We start from the raw sequence: 25746 nt of genomic DNA on the forward strand, positions 1-25746 counted from the left end.
TGTAGCATCAAAACAGTGATCTTGCTCCGAATACCAAAAAATATTTGTGTTTAATGTTTCTTTAATTGTTTCTTCCCTAAATTCATAATTCAGTTTTATCAGTATTAAAATGTATATTGCTTTAAAATTACTTAATTTTACATAGATAATATTTATATTTTATATTGAATAAAGTTCAGTTTCAGTATTAATCGAACTGTGTTCCTTTTTCTTTTTAAAAATGTTTTATTGCTCTTTTTCAAATGACCCTCATATAGTACTGATAGTCTGACAATCTGACAAATCTTACCTACATTGCCTACAGGCATTTTTCAATTAACGGTCCTTCTTCTTACTATCGGTGGCCGTGGCAGGAGTCACATGACATTTAAGGATGCTTCTTTAATATAGCACTCTAATATAAAAACAAACTCTCACCTATGACATACGGAAATATTGCACAACAGAAAACTATGCAAAATCATCAAGTAGTTTCATCTATATATTAGAAATATGGCATTTGTACCTATCCAAGAAATAAGGTACTTGTGCAGTATAGTACTCATATGAAAACTCATATGAAAAACAAAGAAAATCCTATCTGTGACGTATATAAAAGTTATTAAAACCGAAAATCACGTTATATATTCGAATAGCATGACTTTTAAATGAGAAATAAGGTGCTTCTTCACTATAGCACCCAGATGAAAAAACAAACAAACAAACTCTTACTCTAGACGCACAGAAAATTTAGCACAACAGAAAATTACTTAAAAGTATCGAGTTCTTTCCTTTTTAAATTAAAAAAAAGGTACTTCTACAGTATCCTACACAGAAAATAAGGTACTTTTATAGTGAAGTACCCATATGAAAAACAAAGAAATTCTTATCTGTGACATACATAAGTTATCAAAATCGAAAAATCATGTAATATATTCGAATAGAATAATATTTATATAAAAAATTCGGTGCTTATTCACTATAGCACTCTGATTTAAAAACAAACTCTTACCTGTGACATACAGAAAATTTAGTACAACAAAAAAATTATGCAAATAATTTTAAATGTGTTGTACATTACCTGCCCTAGGTAAGGAAATTTTTTTTCCACATGCAAGCTGTAAATTTCCTGTCCTAGGGAAGGTACTATTATTCCATACATATGTTGTGCAATACCCGTCCTAGGGTAGGTAAAATATTCTTTTACTCAAGATGCCAAATGATACATAGACATAAAATCTTACTCTATTCTAAAAATAACAGGTATGTTCAAAATTTTTCTCATTGTCTTATACGATCCCGAGCAATGCCAGTCGGCCTTGCTAGTCTAATATATAAAAGGCTATATGTCTGCCTCTCTGTCTGTTTGTCTTCATATTTTCCAACTCTATCTCTCCCGAACTAAAAGTCACAGAGCGGCACTAGGGGGCCTCAAATGATTGAATATTTTTTATGGATCGTTCTTTTATGAGTCTTTAGCCGGTTAAAATAGTTTTAAGGGGTCAAAAAATGGGTAAAAATTGAAAAAATCGTTATACATTTTGTACATTCATCTTAGTTTATTTCTAATTTTTAATCAGTTCATATACATGTTACGTTGGTACAGTGGTAACGTCACCAGCTTTGAATGCTTCACTTTTGCTTTCGGTTTCGATTCTAGCTGATGACACTCAAATATTTTTTTTTACTTTTAAAATCACGATTCTATAATAATATAGACGAAATCTGGACAAATTAAAATATATAATAAACGGGCACCCCCCCCCGCTAGTATCTATATATCTATAAAAGTGAAAGTGTTTGTATGTGTGTGTGTGTGCGTGTGTGCGTGTGTGTGTGTGTGCATTTCCCTATGCAATAACTCTATCAATTTTCAGTTTACAGACTCGAAATTTGATATACAGGGTATTGAGATTTGGGAAAATCTTTGTAATCCATTTTCGGCCAGAAATTTGGCTGTTAAGGAGTCAAAGTTCAACGATTTGACCTTTGAAAACTCTACCAAACTCCTCCGACAATTTTGAGTATAAACATTTGAAATTTTAGATATAGGTTCCTTGAACATGGATCTAACTTAATAACTTGATTTGAGCCCAAAACAATAAATATTAAGGGGTCATAATAGGGGTCAAAGTTAAAAAAAATTTGACCTCTGTGGTTTCTACCACATTACTCAATCAATTTCTGGTCTAAACATTTGAGATTTTACATAAAGGGTATTCAGAGATAGGGCAAGCTTTTTAATTGGTTTGGGTCGAAAATTTGAGCTACCAACACATAAATGTATGCATGTATGTTTACATGTCTGCCTAAAACTTTCGACAGAGGTGACAGACTTTCACAAGATCAGTATCGTTTTGAAGCTCGACCCTTCAGACGACAAATACCGAAAATTTGGCTAAAAACATTCATTTCTTCACCCTCAACTGGCCACTTTTCTACAGAGAGGGGTCGCTTTTTTCACTGGTATTTTCGAATGTTATCCCCTCTTTTCGATTCTCTAGCCTTAATTTAAACATTCATCACTTCTGGTTTGGCAGTAGTCATAATAGTAAAGACGTCGCGTTTTTTCCCCGTTCTTTTCCTCCTTCGTGGTACAGGTTTGAGGCTGCCTTTCTACTACCACTTTTTTTTTTTTTTTGCTCAGCACACACCTCCAAACACTCGGGCAACGCCAGGCACCCATGCTAGTATATATATATATAGAGAGAGAGAGAGGCGTCAGCAAAGCTGTGTGTAAAACGTCAACATTTTACACAATAACAACAACGTCATCATTTCGTGTGTTTACTATTTTCTGAGTCAATTTCCAATGATGAGCATTGGCGCTATAAGTGTTAATGGAAGTAACGTTTTTTTTTTTTGCTATCAGATTCTCATATTTACATTGTAAAATAAATAGATTTATTTTAACGAACTACACAGACGAGAGTTAATAATTAATTTTAACGTCTTCTGTTGACACTTATGTATCTAAAGATAGTGTGGTTTACAGGCCTCCATACTTTTTTGGAAAAAAGCGCCAGAAAATAAGGATAACCCCTCTATCATTTTAAATAATTAAATCAAAACAAATTTTTTTAGATCGATTTTGTATTTGTAATTTTTATTATCTCAAAAGTCATGTATCTTATTGTATGAATATATTTTTTAATATTGGAAACCTGTTATAAAAAATCTGTTTAAACTTCATATCACGTAATATTTGAATTTAATATCATTTAAAGCTTTTTAAAAATAATTATTTTTAGAATTATGTTTTTTGTTGTAGTTCAAATAATTATATTACAGAGAAAAAAAAAATTATCAAAAAAAGTGTTTATTTATTTTTTTAAAATAACATTTAATAATATTGATTTCATGTCCAATTATATTTACAACTTTAAAGGTAAGTGAAATAAATAACAGGATTATATATATATATATATATATATATATATATATATATATATATATATATATATATATAATTATTTTTTTAATTATTTGATCTTTTCAGCTTTGAAAAATGTTAAAATTTTTATTGACCTACATTTATTTTGTTTAGTTTTTATAATATGTATTTGGGGGAGAGTAGAACACCTAAAAAAAATTTCCTCTAATATATTTTTATAAAACTACTTTTATTATTTTGTTATTCAATAATGAATAAATATCAAAAATTTCAGGAAAATATGACTATTAATTAATTATTAACTTGTCTGTGTAATGAATATAAATATATTTAACAAAACCTACTTTTATTATTTTATTATTTAATAATGAATAAATATCGAAAATTTCAGGAAAATATGACGATTATTTGATTTTTGCTAGATTTTTAAAAATGGGTATGTCTACGGCTTCAAAAACGTCACTGCATAGGAATGTTGTTTTAAAACGTCGATAATGTAAAAACAATTTTTGTCTTGCATTTTTATTATTTTTGTATGCTGTAAAAAATTTTTTTTGCAAATATTAGCAGTTTATTTGAAGCTTCTTCTTTTAAATGGTAAAACAGTTAGGATGATAATATCAAATTAAATTACAGTTACATCGTGTTACATACAGCAGGGGTTAAAACTGTGGTATGCATTGGAGGTACCTATAAAATAAAAATCTTCCTGATAATGAAAATTTATTCAAATTTTCAAAAAATACCTTATAAAGCTATAAGGAAAGTATACAAAATTTTAATTATTCAACAAGGAATACAAATAAAACAAGAAGAACGCTTATTCCATGGAGTTTCGAAGAATGCAATCCTTCTCATCAGCGGGAAGAGGTTTGCAAAATATACAATAAATTTTACAGGGTAATGCATCACAGGAAACAAATAATATGACGTTTATCATATTTGCATCAAACGTTGTATTTAACAGTTCGAGACAGTTTGAAGGGATTTAAGGAGATTGAAAAAGCAAGAAACGGAAAAAGGGAGATAAAGGATATGTTAAAAATCCAATGGGAAAGATGGTAAAATCCAGAACAGGAAAAATCTGAAATGGGTCTTTTGAAAATGCATTGGATCCACAAGAATTCCATGCTGTTTGGCAGCCGGCTTTTCCTTCTCATTCGTTCATTTTTTTTTTTTTTTAATGCTATATAAAATATCCATATAACTAAATCGTTATTTGTTATTCTTTCTTGATATGTCATCTTTTTTATAAACCTTCTTTTCTTATACAGTGGACCCAAAATTTTGTTTCTAATTTGAGCGGGAAAATTCCCAACAAAAGTTTAGCACAGACATAGCAGTGAATATTACCCCCCACCACAACCACCAAAAGTCTTAATCCATCGACACATTTCACCATAAAGTGATGTGGGACAAATTCTGTTTAGAGTCATCTCTCTCTCTCTCTCTCTCTCTCTCTCTCTCTCTCTCTCTATATATATATATATATATATATATATATATATATATATATATATATATATATATATATATATTATTAATATTATTGGAATCTTTTCCTTTTTTCCTTGTACATATTTTTGTGAATTATTCCATGGATTTCTGCCTTTGGATTATTATGGGCCATCTTCTTCCAATTACGGGATTTCCTTGGATTTTACTTGTGCAAATGGAAATTCTTTTAACTTTCTTGAAGTTATACATTTGGATTTTACCGTCACTGGATTATTTATCTTCCACCAGACTATCCATTCATGTGTAATCACCTTTTTCTTCACTTTTTTTGTTTTCAAGTAAGATCTTTGACTTACTTGTTGTTTCATCAAATACTTCTGCATGCAAAATCCGATCCCGCATTTTGCTAATTCCTACCCTCTGATGAGAAGGAAAGTATTTCTTCCAAACTCTGCGGATTAAGGACTATCCACTTATCTAGTGTTTCCTTTTCAGATTAAATATGTTTTTAACTCATTTCAAAGTGTTTTTAACATGTTTTATTAACTGTTTGCTCGTATATATATATATATATATATATATATATATATATATATATATATATATATATATATATATATATATAAGTAGTAGCGTTCGTGCATGTGTGTGCGTTTCTCTGTGTTTCTCTGTGTACATCTCTCCTACAGCCCTCACCACTGAGTCGTTCATGACCAAACCTGGCATGATGATGGTTCCTCACCTAGGGATGGTGCATTTTTTATCTTTCAATGTTAAGGTTAAAGGTCATAGTCTATGTATTTATACTCTTCTACAGCTTACACCACTGAAATGATCATGATCAACTCTGAAATTATGATGCCTCCGACCTAGGTATGGTGCACACCATTTTACAAGGTCACGGTCAAAAGTTATGGTTGAGACTTTTCTGAATGCTTGGGTACCTCCAAAGTGGATACCCGCGCATACAGCAAAGTCCTGTGCGAAGCAAAGCATGGGTATCTTTGCTAGTAAGCAAATAATCCTATAAAAGTGCACCTTCCAGTGTTTTAAAAATAATACCTTCCTTCCAGTGACTATTTAAATTTTATATATATTTTTTTCTCGATAATAATCATTCGTGTTCCTTCATTCGTTTTGTTTTTATATCATCTTCTCTCTCTCTCTCTCTCTCTCTCTCTCTCTCTCTCTCTCTCTCTCTCTCTCTCTATTTAATGGATTCTGTCAGCATTTTATGACGTCATCCAATGTGCATGATTATCCCACTTTTGTTTTCATGGATGATACCACAAATGATGACATGCTTAATCTAACACGCAAATTCTATAAAGTGCATTCAATTTACATCATATAGAACAAGACGAAAACTCGAGCAACAGAAAAATGGTGTTTTATGGCATGTCTCGCCATCCGTAGACCTAGTTTTAGTTACACTTCTATACAAAAAGATTGAATAATATAGACAGGGGTGGGGTAGGAGGAGGGGCAGAACGAACAGTGAAAAATAGGAGGGGGTTGATTTTTAGTGTGACGTTATGGTTGTTTATTATATCCCTGTCGGTCTACCGTAATACTGAGCTTGTCTTTTTTTTTTTCTTTTTCTTTCCCTCTTTCAAGTTTCACAAACAGCAGAGCGAAAGAGGTACACGCGCACACAAACTTAAATTAGCTCGTCGGCCATTCTGTGATCATTATCAAATGTTTTATACGTTTAGAAAATCCTACGATTTTATTTTGGGGAATATGATCATTATAGCAGAACCGCAAGATGAGCAGTTGTTATTGTTCTTGTCAAAAAAGCTAGTAACAATGGTCTAGGTTAACATTGCATGGCAAGGTAGTAAAAAAAAAAAAAAAAAAAAAATTTAAAGAGCAGCGTTAAGACCTACGGATGGTCGAAAGCGTAAGAAAAATAACATTAATAATAATAACTGCTGTTGTTATTATTAAGACGTGAAGGTGAGAGGTAGGTAAAAAGGATATACAATTTAACAAGCTGTGTCGTGGTCGTGTGTGTGTGTCAGTTATTCTATGGCCGCACCACTCAGCCACAGTCCTCTGACGCCTTCATCACGTCCGCCTTTAAATAGCAACACTTCTCCGTGTTGGTCAACCTCTTCATCACCTTCATCTTCGTACTCTGCCGCTGCAGACGAAAACAAGTCAACAGCTAGCGACATTGTTCACCAGACAAAAGTGGAGACTGTACAATCAGCAGAACACCATGAGGATTGCAAAAATACCAAAAAAAAAGGTAACTTATTTATTTATTTACAGCATCTCATATTGCATTACAAAAAAAAAACAAAAAAAAACGAAGAAGCACCTGCTTTAATGTTTACATACGGAAATTACTAAAAAAAACATGGTATCTCGAACATAACCTTAATGATTTACCATAGATTTAAATAACATATTGTTTTTTTACGGCCACAATTAAAAAAAAAAAAAAAAAAAAACTAGATGGAGAGAGAAAAATAAAATTTTCGAATTTAGGGTGAAAGATCAATTTTTATATATAAATTTAATGGGCGCTGCTAGTGCTACTGCTACACTATTAAGACGAAATTTCGAAAATCGTAATACTGAATTTTACATGAAAGCAATGGTATCTACGTATTCTTCGTATTTTTAATATATATATATATATATATATATATATATATATATATATATATATATATATATATATATGATTATATCCAAAAATTACGAAAATCAAATCAATGAGGTAGAAAATTGGGTATTATTATACAAACACCGTGACAGCGTTAGGGTTAGGGGTAGGGTTAGGGTTAATTCGCTGTCACGGTGTTTGTATAGTTTTACCGAAAATTGTTTCTTAAAGAAACTAAAAAAATAGAATTTGATGAAAACGACCGTAAGACACGAGAGTTCAAAAGGGGGGGGGTCATTTTCCGTTTCGATTCAAACAAGATGGCTGCAATTTTTCACCTGCTAGCATGATTAAAGATTTTTATTTTCAATAATTCAGTAATATTCAGGTAATTTCGACTGCATAATTTGGAAGCTACCATTGTAATTTATTAGAATTGACAAAAAACTCAGTAGAAACCATTGTTTTTTTTTTTAAATCTAAAAACTGCATTTATCGACTACAAAATATCGTCCTGATAGTGTAGAAGCACCATTTAATGTAAACCTACCCTTTATTTCAGGCCATGATGATATATTAGGACAATTATTAGATAAATTCTAGGCGTTTTATTGGGAGGGGGTCTAATTTTTTTTAAAGAATACATGGTTTTACGAAAGGTTTTGTTTGGGTTAGTGATAGCATTACCTGAAGTGTTCTTTTTTATTGCTTCATTCTAGAAGGATTTCTTTATTGACGGGGGGGGGACAAAACAGATAAAATGTAGTATCAGAATAAACACAGGTACTACTTTTTGATCTCAGACAAAACTAAAAGAGTCTTTCTTTAATTGATTCCTCACAAAATTGGTTTTTAACATGGAGGAATCCAGCTTCCCTTAAAAGGTACATTCCCATTTTAATTAAAATACTTGTCCCCCCTCCCCCATATACTTACCTGGCATAGGTAAGGCAAACGCTTGGCCTTCCGGGGCGGGACGTTTTGAAGTCAGTTAGGTTTGGTAAATTTCATATTGGACAATTGCTATTTATTTGGACACTGCCAAAGTGCCCCCACCCTCATTAAGAAACGACTTTGTGTCTAATTTGCTTTCGTGGGGAAGCAAATAAATACTTACTTGTCACCCATAATTAATTAATTAATATGTGCACTGCAGGAGGTGTGAATGTTTTTATTTTGAATGATGTATTGTGTACTTAACGGAAAGTACTTGCCCGGTGTTGCCCGGTAATCATTACTTTCGTTTTATTTACATAACATTTTCCAAAAAGTTAAATTATCACGATGTCGTTTGGATATTAAAATTGGGTAATATCCATTGAGAGCGTATGGTGGTTATATGAGAAAATAAAGCCATGTACACATTATAAATCTTTATTTTCTGTGTCTTATGTTATACATTAGTACATTAGGGGTCATTTCAAGTTAAAAGTTTATTTACTGCACCCATCAGAACTAGAGAAAATCATGATTTAAATGTGTATGACACGATAACTAATGATGAATATCTAATATGGCCGACCAGACGGGTGATCAAAAAGTCAGATCGAGCGTACCGGAAAACGAAATGAGACCAAATTGACAACTGGCCTTTTTTTGTTTTGTTTGTTTTTTGCGCTTTTCGAATTATTTTGTTATGTTTTATTTCCTTCGTGGATATTTTTTTAGATCAATTAAAAAAAGCATCAAAAACTACGTAACACAGAAAAATGGGTAATATCCATTGAAAGCGTACGGTGGTTATATGAGAAAATAAAGCTGTGTACGCATTATAAATGTTTCTTTTCTGTGTCTTATGTTATATATTAGTACATTAGGGGTCATTTCGAGTTAAAAGTTTATTTACTGCACTCATCTGGACTAGAGAAAATCATTCTTAAAAATCAGAGGAGGGCTTTAACTATTCTCTACTTTTCATCTGATAATTTAATAAACAAAATATATGATAAAACTTGGAATTTAACCTGAAATTCCTATCTGAAATATAGCACAGTCGAAAGCAAAGGATTAAAATGGTCGAGTTGTTTATAAAGAAACCAAAATGTGAATTTAATTTCTTAATAAATTTTAAATATGATTTAAAAAAAAAAAAAAAAAAAAAAAAAACATTCGTTTTGGTACTTGGCGCTATTGCGTTTTCGAATTAGAATAATAGTGAATAAAGAAATTGTGTGGATTATTACGTAGTGACAATAAACACCTTACAAAAATAATCTGGTTAAAAATTCATCTGTTTTTGGTAAATTTTTACTTGCTTTCCACCTTAACAATTACCTTTTAAAACGACGACTTTTATAGGTTTTAGGGTATGCTGAAAACGAATATTGCATTTAAAACTCCCGCAAACAAGTAGTTTGATAAAGCATCAAATAAATAATTTTGATAGTTTGATAATGTGTCAAATAAATAATAATGTAATTCCTTATGTTATAAGTGGTGGTGGCCATTTTTGCACAAGTGCGCCCATATTTTTTTTGGGGGGGGGGGGCACTTGCGCGTACAAAAATAGTCAACACTTATATGGAGGCTTTTTGATATAATAAAAAGTGGTATACGGCATAATCACGGTGACACAGTGACACACCCACACCGGTCCCCGTTGAATCACTTAAGCAGAACTTTGTCAGTAGGTGCTGTGCTGTAATGCTAATGCTCTCCGCTTATCCCGGCATTGTTTCCAGCCGTCCTGGACTTCTTCTTGCCACTGGACTCAAGCAGTACCGATTTAGGAGAGGTGTGGTTGGAGATTGCGCAACCCTTACGTCACAATTACATGCGCAGCTGCCCCTAGGGGTAGGTATCCTTTGTCTTTTCGAGACAGAGAGGCCCATAGGGGTAGGTATCCTTTGTCTTTCGAGACAGAGGCATCGAAAAAGCGGTTAGATACAAGAGAAAAATGTGAAAAATACTTATGCATTATAGATTTATTGGTACTCAGTCATGCACTTATTGATCCGTGCTGAAATAATGTTATTATTTAAAAAGCCATTCTTAACATGGAGAGGGGAGAGTGTTTTGTACCTATTCTGTACTTGAATCTTACAATTGAATTAAAAAACATAACATAAAAAACCTTTAATTAAACTTGGGAATACGATTTAAAAAATAGCGCGGATCAGTAAGTGCATTAGCACCGATTTATTGACCAATTTGAAACATGAGAATAGGGGTTATGAGAGCTCCTCGTACCAGGCATTTTGAAGCCCAATGCTTCTGAGAAGCATTGCTTCTCATCAGAAGAGGGGGCGGGGGCGCTAGGTAACAAAATATGAATGCGACATAGGGGATCTTGTAGGGAGTATAAATTAGAGGGGAAGAGAGGGGTTAAATATGAAAATTTTTTAGAATTTTTTCATATTTACTGTCTTTCTACTTGAGTAATTTTTTAACAACCCCAATGAAAGTGTCATTATAAAGACATTTTTTTAATTATCAGTTAAAATTTAAGTAACAGATTTTTTTTTGTTTTCAAGAATTCAAGTTTTTTTTATTGTTCTTTGTTTCCATTTAAACAAATTTTAACAAAGCAGTAAATATATATATATTATTCCTTAATTGTAATTCATTTTTTTTTTTTAGATGAGCATTATATATTAATTTATGTTTATTTCGGACTATTAGTCTCATCTTTATTAGTTGTTGTTATTTGATCTTTTTATTGGTTCACAACGTTTCGGCCAACTTCCTCTGGCCTTCGTCAGGTGGTAACCGTGACGGATAGAAACTTCGAATCTCCTAACTGCATTCTCAGCCATCACTGCCATCCGTAGTTGTTGTCGTCTCACCACATTTTTGGCAGTGATGGCTAAGAATGCAGTTAGGAGATTCGAAGTTCCTATCCGTCACGGTTACCACCTGACGAAGGCCAGAGGAAGTTGGCCGAAACGTTGTGAACCAATAAAAAGATCAAAAAACAACAACTAATAAAGATGAGACTAATAGTTCGAAATAAAAATAAATTTTAACAAATCAGTAGATATTTTGAGAATTATACGTTTAACAATTGCTGTGTTATTGTATTCAATTTTATTTTAAACTTTAAATTAAACATAACTTATAAATACTGCTAAATTAACTTTTAGTTTATTTCATCATTAAATGATATTGCAAGAGCAAAATTGTTCAAGTTTAACAAAAATGATTAAAAAAAAAAATGATTGTTTACAAATAAAGCAGTCAGTTTTTCAAACGGTCAATTAGTGGGGGTTAATTTAAATATAAATTGATCCCCGATTATTCGGCCAAAATATACTTTAAGAAGTTTACATATTCTTTTAAATTTGTTGTGTCAATGTTACGTAGCTTATTGAGCAATGGTGCAGAATAGTCAAGTTATTTGTTGATTTTTTTTTTTTTTTTTTAGTTTTTTTTATGTTCTGCACAATTAATGATTGGTCATGTATTTAATTACGTAATAACATTTAAAAAAATTAGTTATCTTCAATTTTTGTTACCCGGTGTTTTGCGCGAAGCTGTCATCTGCAAAATTAAATCAATTTATTTTCATTTTTTTTCCTTTTCAAAGTGTATTTTTTAAAATAAGCAAACGAAAAAAAAAAAAAAAAAATAGGGCTTTAAGCATCACACTTTTTTGTTTACAAAAGCCATTCAGCGGAAGTGACGTTAGACGAATGTTTAGGTACGGATGCAGGTTTGTATATAATAATGTATTTTGACACTATTAGGACGAAATTTCGGAAATCGTAATACCGAATTTCACATGAAAACAATGGTATATACGTATTCCTCGTATTTTTAAGATAATTATATCTAAAAATTACGGACATCGATGAGGTAGAAAATTATTTAGTACAGAAAATAAAAAATAGAATTTGATGAAAATGGTCGTAAGACACAAGAGTTCAAAAGGGAGGTAATTTTCCGTTTTGGTTTAAACAAGATGGCGGCAATTTTTCACTTGCCAACACGATTAAAGCTGTTTTGTTGATATTTTACTTTAAGCCCCGTTTCACGTTCGTATAGAAATTTTTTATTTTTTTTTCTAGATTTCGGTGTGCTTTAAAAGAATGATAACCGTTTCTGTTGCAAATTTACCGTTTGCATGGTATTAATCCCTGAACTCTGGGGCTGGTCCTGGATATGACCTTAAACTATTGTGAGAAATTCCATATATATTCGCCATCTTTCTTGTTTAGGCCGCCCACGCAGTTATGGTGGTCGGCCATCATTGGTTAATGAATGAGTCAGGTGATTTGCTTGGCGCTTTTTTTGTATCATGCCTTTATTTTTCAATCCACGCAAGAACTCGGTAAAGGGATGGACTCCAAATCAGCGGCTCCTACACGAAAAGGGAGCTACGTCAGTTCCTTCATGTTGTATCACCAAACTGTTGGTGAACAAAGGATCACATCTCTATAAGCAGAGACAACTTTATATTGCTGAAATTATCCTAATTACATTTCTTCACGTTTATTTACCAAATATCGGATCTTATCTCAATTCAACTAGTCCGAAGCGACTCGCATTATGCCTAATTATAGGCGCCAACATTCCTGCCGAGTCCACTATGAACATACATGGATCCTTTCGAGGAACAATGAACTACCACTCCGTAAATAGTTTATACTACTGGCTACCGTTTTGCAAAACCAACAATCTTTCATTGCTTACTTTTGAATAAATTGTGAGTTTGAAAGGTATGGCTTTTGTATTTGTGGATTCTTTTGCCTTTGCAGGGAGTAAATTGGGTTGTGAGAAATAATTTCTTACACTATATCCAATGGTGAGGCTCCAGCTTGCAGGAGTGTGGAGCCACCCTTTAATTGCCATTGCTCCCAGGTTCACTCAGACCTGGGGTGGTAGTACCTGTTAGGGTCCCAACTATGGGTTAAATGGAAACCGACTTGAAAAAAACAAATATATTCTATTAAAAAAGTTATGGTAAATGTTACCTTATGCTACAACAGAACACCGACCATCTAATTTGTTTTTTTAGGGGTATTCGAGGTCGCTGACAACGAATCTGATAATCAAACCCGCCACAAATTTACCGTTTGCATGGTATTAACTCCTAAACCTTGGGACTATTTTGTGCCATCTCACCGCCTTCGGTAGTGTTTTTCCTACATGCATTCAAACGGGCGTAATGGGATGTCTTATCACATCGCATAGGAATTTTGGTATGCCGAAATCTTTAAGCTATCATTTCAAATAAAGTAAAAAAAAAAATGTGGTTTATTTTTTTTTTTTCGTCTTATGTAGTTTTTAATGCTTTTTTTAATTGATCTAAAAAAGTTCTCAGGAGCGGTTTACAAAAACATAACCATCAAACATATTTTTACGTTTTTCGTTCTTCTGGGGGTGGGGGCATTCAATTATAGGACTTATGTAGTTTAACAGGTGCTTCTGCAGTTTACTTAACCGTTTTTCTGTAAGTAATGCGCCGACATTTACCATTTCACAAAAATTCTGTTTACATTGTAAACCGGAAAAACGGGTAAGTAAATTGCAGAAGCACCTGTTAATGGAATACCTCCCCCCCCCAAAAAAAAAGAATGAAAAACATAAAAATGCGTTTGGTGCTTATGTTTTTGCAAACTACTTGTGAAAACTTTATTTTTTGATCAATTAAAAAAGCATTAAAAACTACGTAAGACAAAAAAAATGAATCCTATTTAAAAAAAAAATTTTTGTAACTTTCTGATTCAAAAGATTCCTACGCGATGTGATAAGACACTTCACTACGCCCGTTCGCATGCGAACGTATCATGTAAGAAAAACACTACCGAAGGCGGTAAAATGGCACATAATAGTCCCAAGATCTAGGGGTTCATACCATGCAAACGGTAAATTTGTGGCGGGTTTGATTTTCAGATTTGTTGTCAGCGACCTCGAATACCCCTAAAACACCATATTAGAGTGATCATTGTTCTGTTGTAGCGTAAGGTAACATTTACCAAAGTTTTTCTTCAAAATAACTGGATTCGGCATTAAATAATCTGAAAAGGGTTGATATACCGTAAAATAAAAACATCCAACCAACCAACCAACCAACCTGAACCCTGGGACTATTTTCCATGATTTAACAGCCTTCCATTATGCACGCAGCAGCATAAACGAAGGCTGTTAAATGTGCACTCGCATACCAAACTGCCTTCTCACATAGTGTAGTAATCTTTGGCAAACAATTTAAAATTAGATGAAAAACAAGTAGTTTTCCAAATATTAAGCCATGTAATTCTATGTTATCAGTGGTGGCCATTTTTATATGCGCTTTACATGTAAAGAAATGGCCACCACTGAACAATAGCATAAGGAATTACATTGCTTAATATCCGGGGAAACTACTTGTTTGCAGCAAAAATATGCACATGCTTACACATACAGAAATGGTCACCACTGATAGCATAAAGATCTGCATACGGATTTTTTAATTTATTTTTCAATTTCCTCGTGTCTGTATTAAAAGATGAAAGCAAATAAAAAAACAAAACCTTTAGGCAATAAACAAACAAAAAATACTACCTTACTAGGTGGCCAGAAAGTGGGTGCTCATTTTAAGTAAAATTTACATAGAAAAGTGATCACCCACTTTTGAAAAAGTAATTTCTTCATATGAAAACTATTTTCGGTTTTAGCACACCGAAATCTACAAAAAAAATAAATTTTTCGATACAAACATGAGGCAGACCTTAAAGTAAAATTTTACGATTTTGTTTAATAATTCAGTAATATTCAGGTAATTTCGACTGCATAATTTGGAAGCTATCATTCCAACTTATTAGAATTGACAAAAAAAATCAGTTGAAACCATTGTTTTTTTTTATCTGAAAATTCCATTTATCGACTACAAAATCTCGTCTTAATAATGTAGAAGAGCTCTTCTTTTTTTTTTTTTTTTTAATGCAAATTTAAAAAAAGAAGTTTTATTCAAAGACTCTTTATTTGAACGTTTATTACAAAACTAGACTACCCGTGACCCGTTAGGTCAGTATGTTATATTAGCTATGGAATTAATGTATGAGCGTGGCACTTGTGACGTAAAGAAAATAGTTTTTTGTGACGTAACAGAAACATTTCCATGAAAGTATATTGAAATGAAAAAATGCATTGAACAGATACCATAATATTTAAAGTTAAATTCAAATTTTGATATATTTTTTAATTTAAACGAAAAAAAAAAATTGGGACGCTAAAAACGTACACGGTAAAACAATACGCTTTATTGTCGCGTTGATTATTTATTTGTAAGAAAATTGCGTTAAAATAACTTAAACATGATATGGAAATGAATGTTGTAAAAAAAAAAGTATTAACAATTGTTTATTTGGATAATTGAAATGCAAAAAAAAAAATTGGGACGCTGAAAATGTACACAGTAAAACAATACATTTTATTGTCACATTGATTATTATGGGTTTATGTTTACGCATGCACAACCAGAAGTCGTAAACCGGATGTTGTGTTACAACACTCGTTACAAGGTCATTTGAGTTTCATAATTATATAGATTATAACCTTTAGATAATAATGTTTATGAACTTTTTTTTTAACTTTTATAATAAAAATATATTATGGACTGTTTTTCAAACATCGGAGACATTGGTAATTTCTTTTTACATTAAACATAAAAATAGAACTGTTAAAAACAAAATATTTATGAATTGTTTTTTGATATTTATTAACTGTTTTTGTGAGCATTTTATTCCCACATAGCTTAGAACTTTGGCAAAGAGCGAAATTAAAACACAACAAATTGAAAGGTGCATTTACCTGATGGTATAATTATAGGTTGTTTTCTTTTCTTGCAATATATGTTACATAATCTGTTTTGCTAAGCTTGGTAGTTGACTTCTTGATGAAGTGGTAGTTGAATCTTCTATGAAGTAAATATCCTTGGCATGAAGATTTAATACGTAGAAACCACTGTATACAGCCGGAACAAATCTTCTGCAGAGACATTTCATTGCAATCACCATTTTCAACATGCACGCATATGAAGTGCATGTAAAGACACAACATTGTAATTTGCCCATTCGAACACATGCAATAAAGGAACTATGTTATACATCGTGTACAGTAATACAACAAATAGTCCAGAGCATTCTGGAACTCTCCTATATCAGCTTTTGAGTGCATAAATTGAACTCCTCGAGGATGCAGTTTTAGGAGTTAACATTATTGCTGACTCTGTCCTTGTGACATTAAACCACTAACATGTCTTTGAGTGCATCATACACCTAAATTCTCGATATGGAAAATACCATATCGAACGAGAATTAAGTTCTAAAAATAACTCGTACTTGCGAGTCGCACAAACAATATCGCTGTTGTCCGGGCATGGAGTCATCACACTATGTCAACATGAAATTCCCTCCCCGATTCCCATTTTATGAATGGCTTTCTATTTTTCTTAAGATGGAAAAGGGATCAATCTGTTAATGATGCTTGAGGCCTGATTTTTTTTTTTTTTTTTTTTTTTTTTTTTTTTGGTGGGGTATAAACAGTACAAGCATTGTGCTGGAGTTCAGCTGTTCATTGCTTCATCATTCTAGTTTGACTATATGCTTAGTGATATTCAAAACTATGTTTACATCAACTGACAATCTGTATTTAGTACCGAAGCTTGTAAGTGTGCTGAGTCATCTGATAAACATGTCATTTGCTAGTTTAGTGTGTACCATGGCCTTTCCAGTGAAAGTGTTTGTGGTCCATTTGTATGTTCAAGTAGAGTTGGTAAAGAGATATAATATTGTTGTTTCCCATGTTGACACCTTTCAACACCGTGCTGAGTTCCACCAAATTTATCTGGTACACATTCCTCTCTTTGCGTAACCAATGCACATCTTCAGTGGCAGTTCTATTAATCTCTTGTGTCTGTAGAGATTGCATTTTACATAAATGTCTAGTTTGAAACTATCTACCTCGCATGAATCATCTTGATACTCTCTCACAGATCTCTCTTATATAAAAAAAAAAAACATTCATCGTCCCAAATTGCTTCTAAGTTGGTGTTTTCTCTTGACCTCAAAACAACCAAGGTTGAGATGGCTTCTGTTGGCTGAAGTATGGTCCATATGGTCTTGTGCAGTTCTAGGAGGTGCACCCTTACAGGCTTTGCCTTCTCACCTTAGGAAGGCATTTATTGCTAATTGCTTGGGGAATGCCAGCGGCGCTGCTTAGACATTTATTTTTGCAGACCAAAGTGCTCTTCCTCTAGAGAACTGGTTATTTAAATCCCATTTTTCTGACCTTGTGTCACATCTTCCTGTCATTGGAGGAAAATAAACAGTAAACAACGTAATTGCTTCAAAGTGCTGCTGTTTTTCTCTTAATAAAGGATGCCACAACTCTAAGCCATCTACACACTGGAAAGTACCCAACCAGCTTTCCGCATAATAAAAATATCTTACGTTGGGTGACAACACATTACATACTTGGCACTTTATTCTATTATCTTCATCTCTGCATAAAGCACTACTTAGGGATTTGCAAGCCAAGTACTTGCATTCCATCCTGCAGTTGCTCCAGTTCCTTACTTACCAATCCAAAGTCAGCAAGATGTTGCCTCACTTTGTTCTTGTTGATGTAAACCTCATCAATGTATACAGATACCGTTTGTCTGATCGTATCATCTTTTAACAAAGTAGCAGTAAAATTAGTTCATATGATCTATGTTATTTGAATATTTGCCAGATTTAAGACTGTATTTTTGGTAATGTCCAAAGAAAAAAATAAACACGACAGCCTGTATTTGCCTGTCTTGTCAACAAACGCTTGTAGGAGTGAATAACTCTGGTTACTTCAGATTTAATAATATATAGAGATTTCAGCAAAGTTTACTAGTGTTATTTATATTTCTAAGCCGGAAGTAACAAGAGTTACTTGCCCCTACATAATTTTGTTGATAAGACTATCAGTCTGCCACGCTGAATTTTAATATTAGCATAAAAATGGTGAGTATTGTTTTCATTTTAAAAAATTAGATAAATCATGATTTTTATTAAAAGTAAATTGTTTGGGAAATAATTAAAACCATTATATTCTTTTTTCAATTTTTGTATGTATTAACGGGTCACTGTTTATCAAGGCCCAAAGATTGCTCGAGGATAAGGGGCTAATGTGTTTGTCAGGTGGTCGGTGGACGAGGAAGTAATGGTGGTTGAAACTGGAAAGAATTTGATTATTTAAGAGGATGGCTTAACAAAAATTTGTTAGCATTGGACTTGAAAAACTACCATGTAATCAGCTGGGAAGAAGTTGTGTAGTGTTATGTTCCACAGACGGTTAGGTTTTGGAACAGAGGAAGAAAGGAAAATTATTTGCAATGGTTGCAGACAGACCCGTTTTTGTTGTGAATGATTTACAGGAGAGGACCATAGATTGGAGATCAGTCATTCACTTAATGTGAAAAATAGTGTTAGTGTAGAGAAAGACTAACGACTCTTCTTTTGTGAGACAGAGGCTGTAGAGAAAAAAAAAAGATATTTCCCACTAGATTTCAAAGTCAAGGTAGGAAAGGGTGCTCAGAGTGGCACTTTGTAAGTTGTAGCAACAGTAGTCCATCTTAGGATGTATTTAACTCTCATAATGGTAGATGATTTGTCTGGGTTGAAATACTCGTAAATCAATATTTCATGTTTTAAAAGGAATTAATGAAACATATCTCTATTTATATATAAAAGGCACTTTGTGTGAGTTTGCGCCCTACCCTATCGACTCCAAAATGGCTGGGCCATTTTTTTTTTAATTTCGCATAAATGTACGTTATGTACCTGGGAGTGTTCTTAGGTAGGTTTTGTGTCGAAATACCTCCAATAAGTCTCAATAATAAAAAATCCCATTAAAGTAGGAACAGTCCGATTTTTATCAAAGTTAACACTTTCATACAACCTAACATCACAAGTGCATTTGAAAAGTTTTATCACCTCACCAAGCAGAAGGACATAGCATATAAAAGTTAACAGTAGATTCTTTGATAAGACAGGAGCACGTTTGAAATATTTATGTTTAGAGCCCAATTGAATCATGATACTTAACTTTTGCATTTTAAACTTTAATTCAAGTCATTATATAAAAATAATTTCATACAATCAACAATGGGTTCTCTACACAGTGCAATCTAGACTACAATGTTTTGTGAACTAAGTCACTGCAAGGAGGTATTTGAACTTAGTCCCGGTACACTGCAGTGGGTTGACGAATTGATGATCTCACTGATTCTGATGAGAATAAAAGTATTGGAAGTATAGAACATTTATTGATCCTTATTCAATCCCGGGTAACATTGGGTCTCCCTACTAGTAAACAAATATATATATATATATATATATATATTTTAATTTCTGATGTCTAAAATTTCTGTAAAATACTCCTTATCTAGAGAAATTGTAAAAAAAAAAAAAAAAAATTGTTTCTGAATTTTTGAGATGAGGATTGATAATTTGAATTACTCTCATTACTATTCTTATCTTGTTATTTGCACAACGTTTTGGCCGATATAACCCCTTCCCCCGATTTTCTTCGTGTATATCTTGTCAATAGCATAAATCTGTACGAAATTTCAAACAGGAACCTTTATTTAATCCTCGTGGGTAACATGCTCTCATTCCATCATCCATGAATGGGTAGGAGTCTGAAGTAATTCAGAATTGACTATCTTGTGGTTGAAGGTTCAATTTTCAGTCAGTGCAGTCGATACTAAGAATATAGTTGTGGATTATTTAAAATTTCTATCTAGTCATAGCTGACAGAACAAAAACATGCTAATCCTGTTCTGTTTGAAATTTCGTGCAGATTCCCAGAGATCAGTAGAATGATTCCTATGATTGACAAGATAACCTGAAGAAGATCGGAGGTTACATTGGCTGAAACATTGTGTAAATAACACTCAAGATGAGTACAGTAGTTTGAATAGTCTGAAATTGATTTTATTTCTTGCCATTATCTTTAAAATATGTCAGCAGCAGTAGTGTCCGTTCAACTTTAAAGTTAAAAACTAGGAAAACAGTATAGTCGGGTCAGGTGTACATAGCTTATAATATTTAGAACTCTGTCCTTTATTATGTAAGTCTAAAGTAAGTAATTTGTTTATTTTTCATAGTAATGATAGAAGTTTTTTTTTTTTTTTTATATTGTTGCTTAACATGTTTTTGTTTTTTTTTAATTTTTTTACAACATCTTCATTTATCTTTCACAACATGAAAATAATATTAAACTAATTAAATTATAAAAGGCTAAAAGCGATATGCAATTTATAATTAATATTTGACATTTCCAGAAGAAATATGCAAGAATTTTAATTATATAATCCTTGCCTAATAAAAAAAAAGTGGCATTTAACGTTACATGGAATTTTTTTTTTTCAATTTTATTTTGTCTAAAAAAAAAAAAAAAAAAGAAAAAAAAATTGTCATGTGATTACTATTTGCATTGATTGTAAACAGTTTGAATTGTTTTTTGTTTGTGGTAAAAATAGTGACACTTCTTTGTTTAAATATTGAATGAGATATTTGGTTTCTCTTCTTTGCATATCTTTTGAAGCACATGGTCATATTAGTTTCTAACTTTTTTTATATGCAGTTCTTTGCATAATTATTGTACAGGATGTCTTAAATAAGTTTCCATACTTTTTTCATATGAGCACTTTTCTTGATAATACACACATGAAACTCTAGCCCCTTTCAGAGTAATCTCCTTTGGCTGCAATGCGCTAGTTGTACCGTTCCAACAACTTCTGGAAGACCCCATGGAAGTCCTCTTGTGTGAGCGTGTCAATGACCCTCGTCACAACTTTTATCTTCTTAATTGTCTCATAGCGACAGCCTCTAAGATTTATCTTAAGCTTAGGGAATAACTAAAACTCACAGGGGGCAAGGTCTGGACTATAGGGAGGGTGAGGAACTGCCTTGATGCCCCATCTTGGTCAAATAGTTTGTGACAAAGATAGCACACCCTTGGGACAAACTTTGCGTAAATCTGTCCACATCTTCAGTTCCTTGGAATAACTGTGTGTACAGTTCCGACACTGACATCAAACTGTTCACTTATATCTATAGACACGCAACAGTCCTTATCCATGAAATTCTTTATTTGGCTAATCAACTCTGGTGTTCTGACTTCCTTACTCCTCCCACACATTCCTCAAACTCACTGCCTTACTTGAATCTCTTATGCCACTCAAAAACTGATGCTCGATCCATGCAAGATGATCCAAAAGCAGTCTGGAGCATTCCATACATTTCTGTAGAATTTTTCCAAATTCAAAACAGAATTTTATTGCATATCATCCTTCTAAAGTTTCCTCACATCCAGCATGCATTTTTGAAATTCACCAGCTGTGACAATCTGGCTTTAGTAGATTGTATTCAAATTCTTGTTGTAGCTGTTCATTTGAACCTGACATCATAAAATAGGTCAGTCATCTCATAAGATGCATTGCAATAACATACTGAATTTTCAAGAGTTTACAACTTTTTTTTTTTTTTTTTTTTTACATGGAGGCCACCACTTATCAAGGCCCGAAGGCCACTCAGGGATAAGGGTTGTTGCATGTACAGTAATCAATGAGATAGTATTGTAGTAATCATTAGTATTGGGGGTTTTGATAGTGTCTTACTTAAGGGGGCGGTTTGTCAGGAGTTTGTTTATGTTGGACTTGAAGACGTCCAAGTTGTAGTGGGAAACAGGCAAGCGGCAGTGAGTTCCACTAGCGTGCAGTTCTAAGAAAGAAGCTTTGCTCATGGAATCTACGTTTGGATTTAGGCACAGATAAAGAATGGGGAAAATTGTTGACAGTAGTTTCAGCCAGACAGGTGTTTCTCGTGAAAGATTGGCGAGGGGGGACGAAGAATTGGAGCTCAGACGAGCACCGTCCATGGAAATAGCGATAAAACAAAAACCGGCTCGCAACGTATCTTCTGTGGGAGAGAGGTTGCAGGGAAGAGAAAAGGGCATCCCCCACTAAACCACGAAGTCTATTTTGTACTCTGTCAAGGCAGGATAGGCTGTTTTTAGCAGCTCCTGCCCAGATGTGGCAGCAGTACTCCATCCTTGGACGTACTTGGCTTTTATACAGATAGAGAATTGCATCAGTAGTGAGATATCTTCTGGAGCGGTAGAAGGATCCCATCATTTTCCCAGCGTCCCTGGCAACAGCAACAATTTTAAATACCTGTACAAAAAAAAATGTCTGGAAACTTATTTAAGGCACCTCATATTCTGCAAGATCTTCCAAGCTGAATTGGTTGGGCAGTAGAAGACATATAGTAATGTTACATTGTATGGTTCTCCTTTCCACCTTTGCAGATGGTTAGGTTAGGGTCTGTTTTGTAGCTTCATTTGGCCATTGCAACTTTTAATCAAGTCAGGACTTCCTGTTTCAGTAGGAGGGAGTCTATGTAATCTGATTGATAGCTGCAGCCTGATCTCTTCCTGAGGTGTTATTAGGAACTTGACTTCAATTCACATCCATGAAGGAGATGGCATTCATCATTAGTAGCCTTTATCTGTACACGGCTGGCAACTTCCCACTTCACATTTGTAATGGCAATGCCAGCAAGGATATGCAGGTTGTTCAGATTGGTAGGCTTCAGGGAACCAGTGATCAACAGTTGCTCAATGCCGGGTCTAATTTATTGGCATGCGTTGATCCATCTCAAACAGGACATGCATACCTCATGGTTTGGAACTTGAAATTCTAAACATTAAAGACTCCCAAAACCTATTAAACTATAAAACTGAATTAGCAGTCAACTATATACATAGTATAAATTTTACTTTGGGATTACAATAAAATAATTAAATAAAAACTAAACTAAACAAATACCTATAATTACAAATAGAAGTGTAACTCCAAACGTGTGGCTCCCTTGTCAGATCGCCGACTCCCAACGTCGTGTACTGTGGATTTTTTGTTCATGGCCGGATCGTTATTTTCTCGTTGGTGACTGTCGGTGGGGACACATGCGTGGTTTCACAAAAGTACAAATATGAACAAAGGAGAAACACACAGTCCAATGTTCACATATAAATTGACTGTTGGACTTGAGTGTGTGTGTGTCTTCTCCCAGTCCTATTGATGTTACATTCGTCTATCTCTGTTTCACAGTCAACTCTAAAATTGTCTATGCCTCTATTTCACAGTCAAATCTATAACTGTTCAACTGTAGTCGTTATCAACTCCCATCCACCGTCAAGGGTATCTAGTTGTCAACTCTGTCCAACTTCCATCCGCCACGACTGGTATCTAGATGTCAACTGACTGTCTCCTCTGTCTTGGTCTCTCAGGTTGCCCACCCCACCCTGGCTACCGGAAACTGCCCTTCCCTGTTTTATCAGTAGGTTTCTATTGTTATTGTTTGCTATTTCCTATCTATTGTTGATTGTAGGATATTTCCGATTTCTTTGTTTGTTCTAAGCTATTTCCTCTTCCTTTGTCTATTCCCTCCCCTCTCAGCACTTAGTGGTTCAAATCCACCCCAGGGCCACTTTATAGTATCACAGAAGTACTCCAAGCATGCACATGTTAAAATAATATCCTCTATTAATTTGACACATTTACAACAAAGGGTGAGTCATTATCTCTATACAAAACAGAATAAAAGAAAAGGAAGTAAGTTAGCCAAACCTTTGTTTGAAAGAAGCCCTGCCACTGGCTAATGCAAACGTTAACTTGTGGAAAGGAAAAATGAATAATCTGATTGGTTAGTGAACTAAACACTGTGTGTGTGTGTGTGTGTGTGTGTGTGTGTGTGTGCGTGTGCGTGTATAAACATTCGTAACACAAATTCCATGCTTTTTAGCCTGACGATTCCCTATGGGGATGAAATACAGAAGCTTCTGTGTAGCTTAATTGCTATAAATATATTTTCATAGCTTACTACCTAGCTTTACTTGCATATTGAGCACTGTTGAAGTAAATACTGAAGATTGATACGCAAGATATTATACCTCCATAACATTTTAGGCAATGGGACGTTTCGGTTCAGCTGATTCAATGTCCTTCGATTCAGCTCAGCTGATTTGGCGTTTGGACAATTCGGTGTTGAACATGCCAATCAGCATTTTTATAAAAAATTTATAACTTTATTTATTTATTTTTTTAATTTTAGAAAAATAATATGAAAATATATCATTTTAACTTTTTGAGGGGGTGGGGGGGATAATTATTTTCTAATTAATCTTTTTAGGATTAAAAGCTTAAAAAATATTTTTGAAACTGAACTAATCAACCATGTGCTGATGCCGTGTGTTTTAGTAAAATAATATTTATTTTGAGTTTCTCTTGTCTCGACATTTTTATTTCAAATGGAAGGAGATATTTCATCAAAACGTGGAAGAAACAGTGATACACGATGGATACATTTTTATTTTTAACATAACTAGCAAAAGAGATCCTTAGTTTTTGGCATGTGAACAGAAAGATCAGTCTAAAGTAAGATCATACACGAAGTATGGAAAAAAGAATTAAAAAAAAAAAAGTTTCAAGCTTAGAAAAGTTAAAAATTGTTGCGTTTTTTAAATATAAATTAAATTCAAGAAAAAAACACTATTTTTTTAAAAATAAAATCTCAATAATAAATTCAAGTATTTTTAGAAAATATATCTAACGAGTCCTTTTTTTTTTTACTTTAAACAATTTAGCTCAAGTTTAAATTTTAAAACATTTTGAAAATTATTGTATTTAAATTTCAATTTTTAATTCAGACAATTTTGTCTTTTAATAATTTTTATCTCAATTTTATTCAAAGAAAAACAATATCTTTGTCTACTGAATTAATTTTAAAGATATAAACAAAACTTTGACTATAACGATGAAGCGTTAATTTGACACAGATCAGCAAAGCCGAAACCGCGACTCTAAATCGGCCCCGCGGAAACATACCAAATCCAACATTTTATGTAGATACATGAAATAATAATCTATATATTAATACGATAGCGTGTGTGTTAGTTTCTGTATCAAGCTTACATCTGGGTCGTTTAATTGTTATGTTCTATTTCTTGTAATAATTTTACCAAGAATTCTTCGTAAGTTTGGTTTGGATTATAGCTGATGGCACTCAAGTTATTTAATTTTTTTTATAAATAATTTTACCAAGAATTCCTCATAAGTTTTGGTTTTTGTTTCGATTATAGCTAATAACACTCCAATAATCTATTTTTTAAAAATAATTTTATCAAGAATTCTTTATAAGTTTTGGTTTATATTCATAAGTTTGGGATTTGATTTCGATTCAAATTGATGAACCCAAGTCATATAGATATATTTTTTTATTTTTGAAATTGCAACTTTATAATACATAAAAATTAACTCTATAATAATATATACGAAATC

The 25746-nt window shown here is 33.0% G+C and overlaps 1 protein-coding gene across 2 annotated transcripts in view; it reads left to right on the forward strand.

The window, feature by feature from the left end:
* Positions 1-6292: 6292 nt before the first annotated feature.
* The window catches only part of LOC145283674 (transmembrane anterior posterior transformation protein 1 homolog), a 132009-nt gene continuing 112555 nt past the window's right edge, over positions 6293-25746 (forward strand). For both annotated transcript variants that reach the window (XM_080132686.1, XM_080132687.1), the window contains exon 1: positions 6293-7085. In XM_080132686.1, the coding sequence (XP_079988812.1) occupies positions 6863-7085 (223 nt within the window). In that variant the 5' untranslated portion in view covers positions 6293-6862. The remainder of the gene's footprint in view (positions 7086-25746) is intronic.

This window comes from Euprymna scolopes, chromosome 8, assembly GCF_053919585.1.
Source record: "Euprymna scolopes isolate OS-2025 chromosome 8, ASM5391958v1, whole genome shotgun sequence".
Taxonomy (NCBI): Eukaryota; Metazoa; Mollusca; class Cephalopoda; order Sepiida; family Sepiolidae; genus Euprymna; species Euprymna scolopes.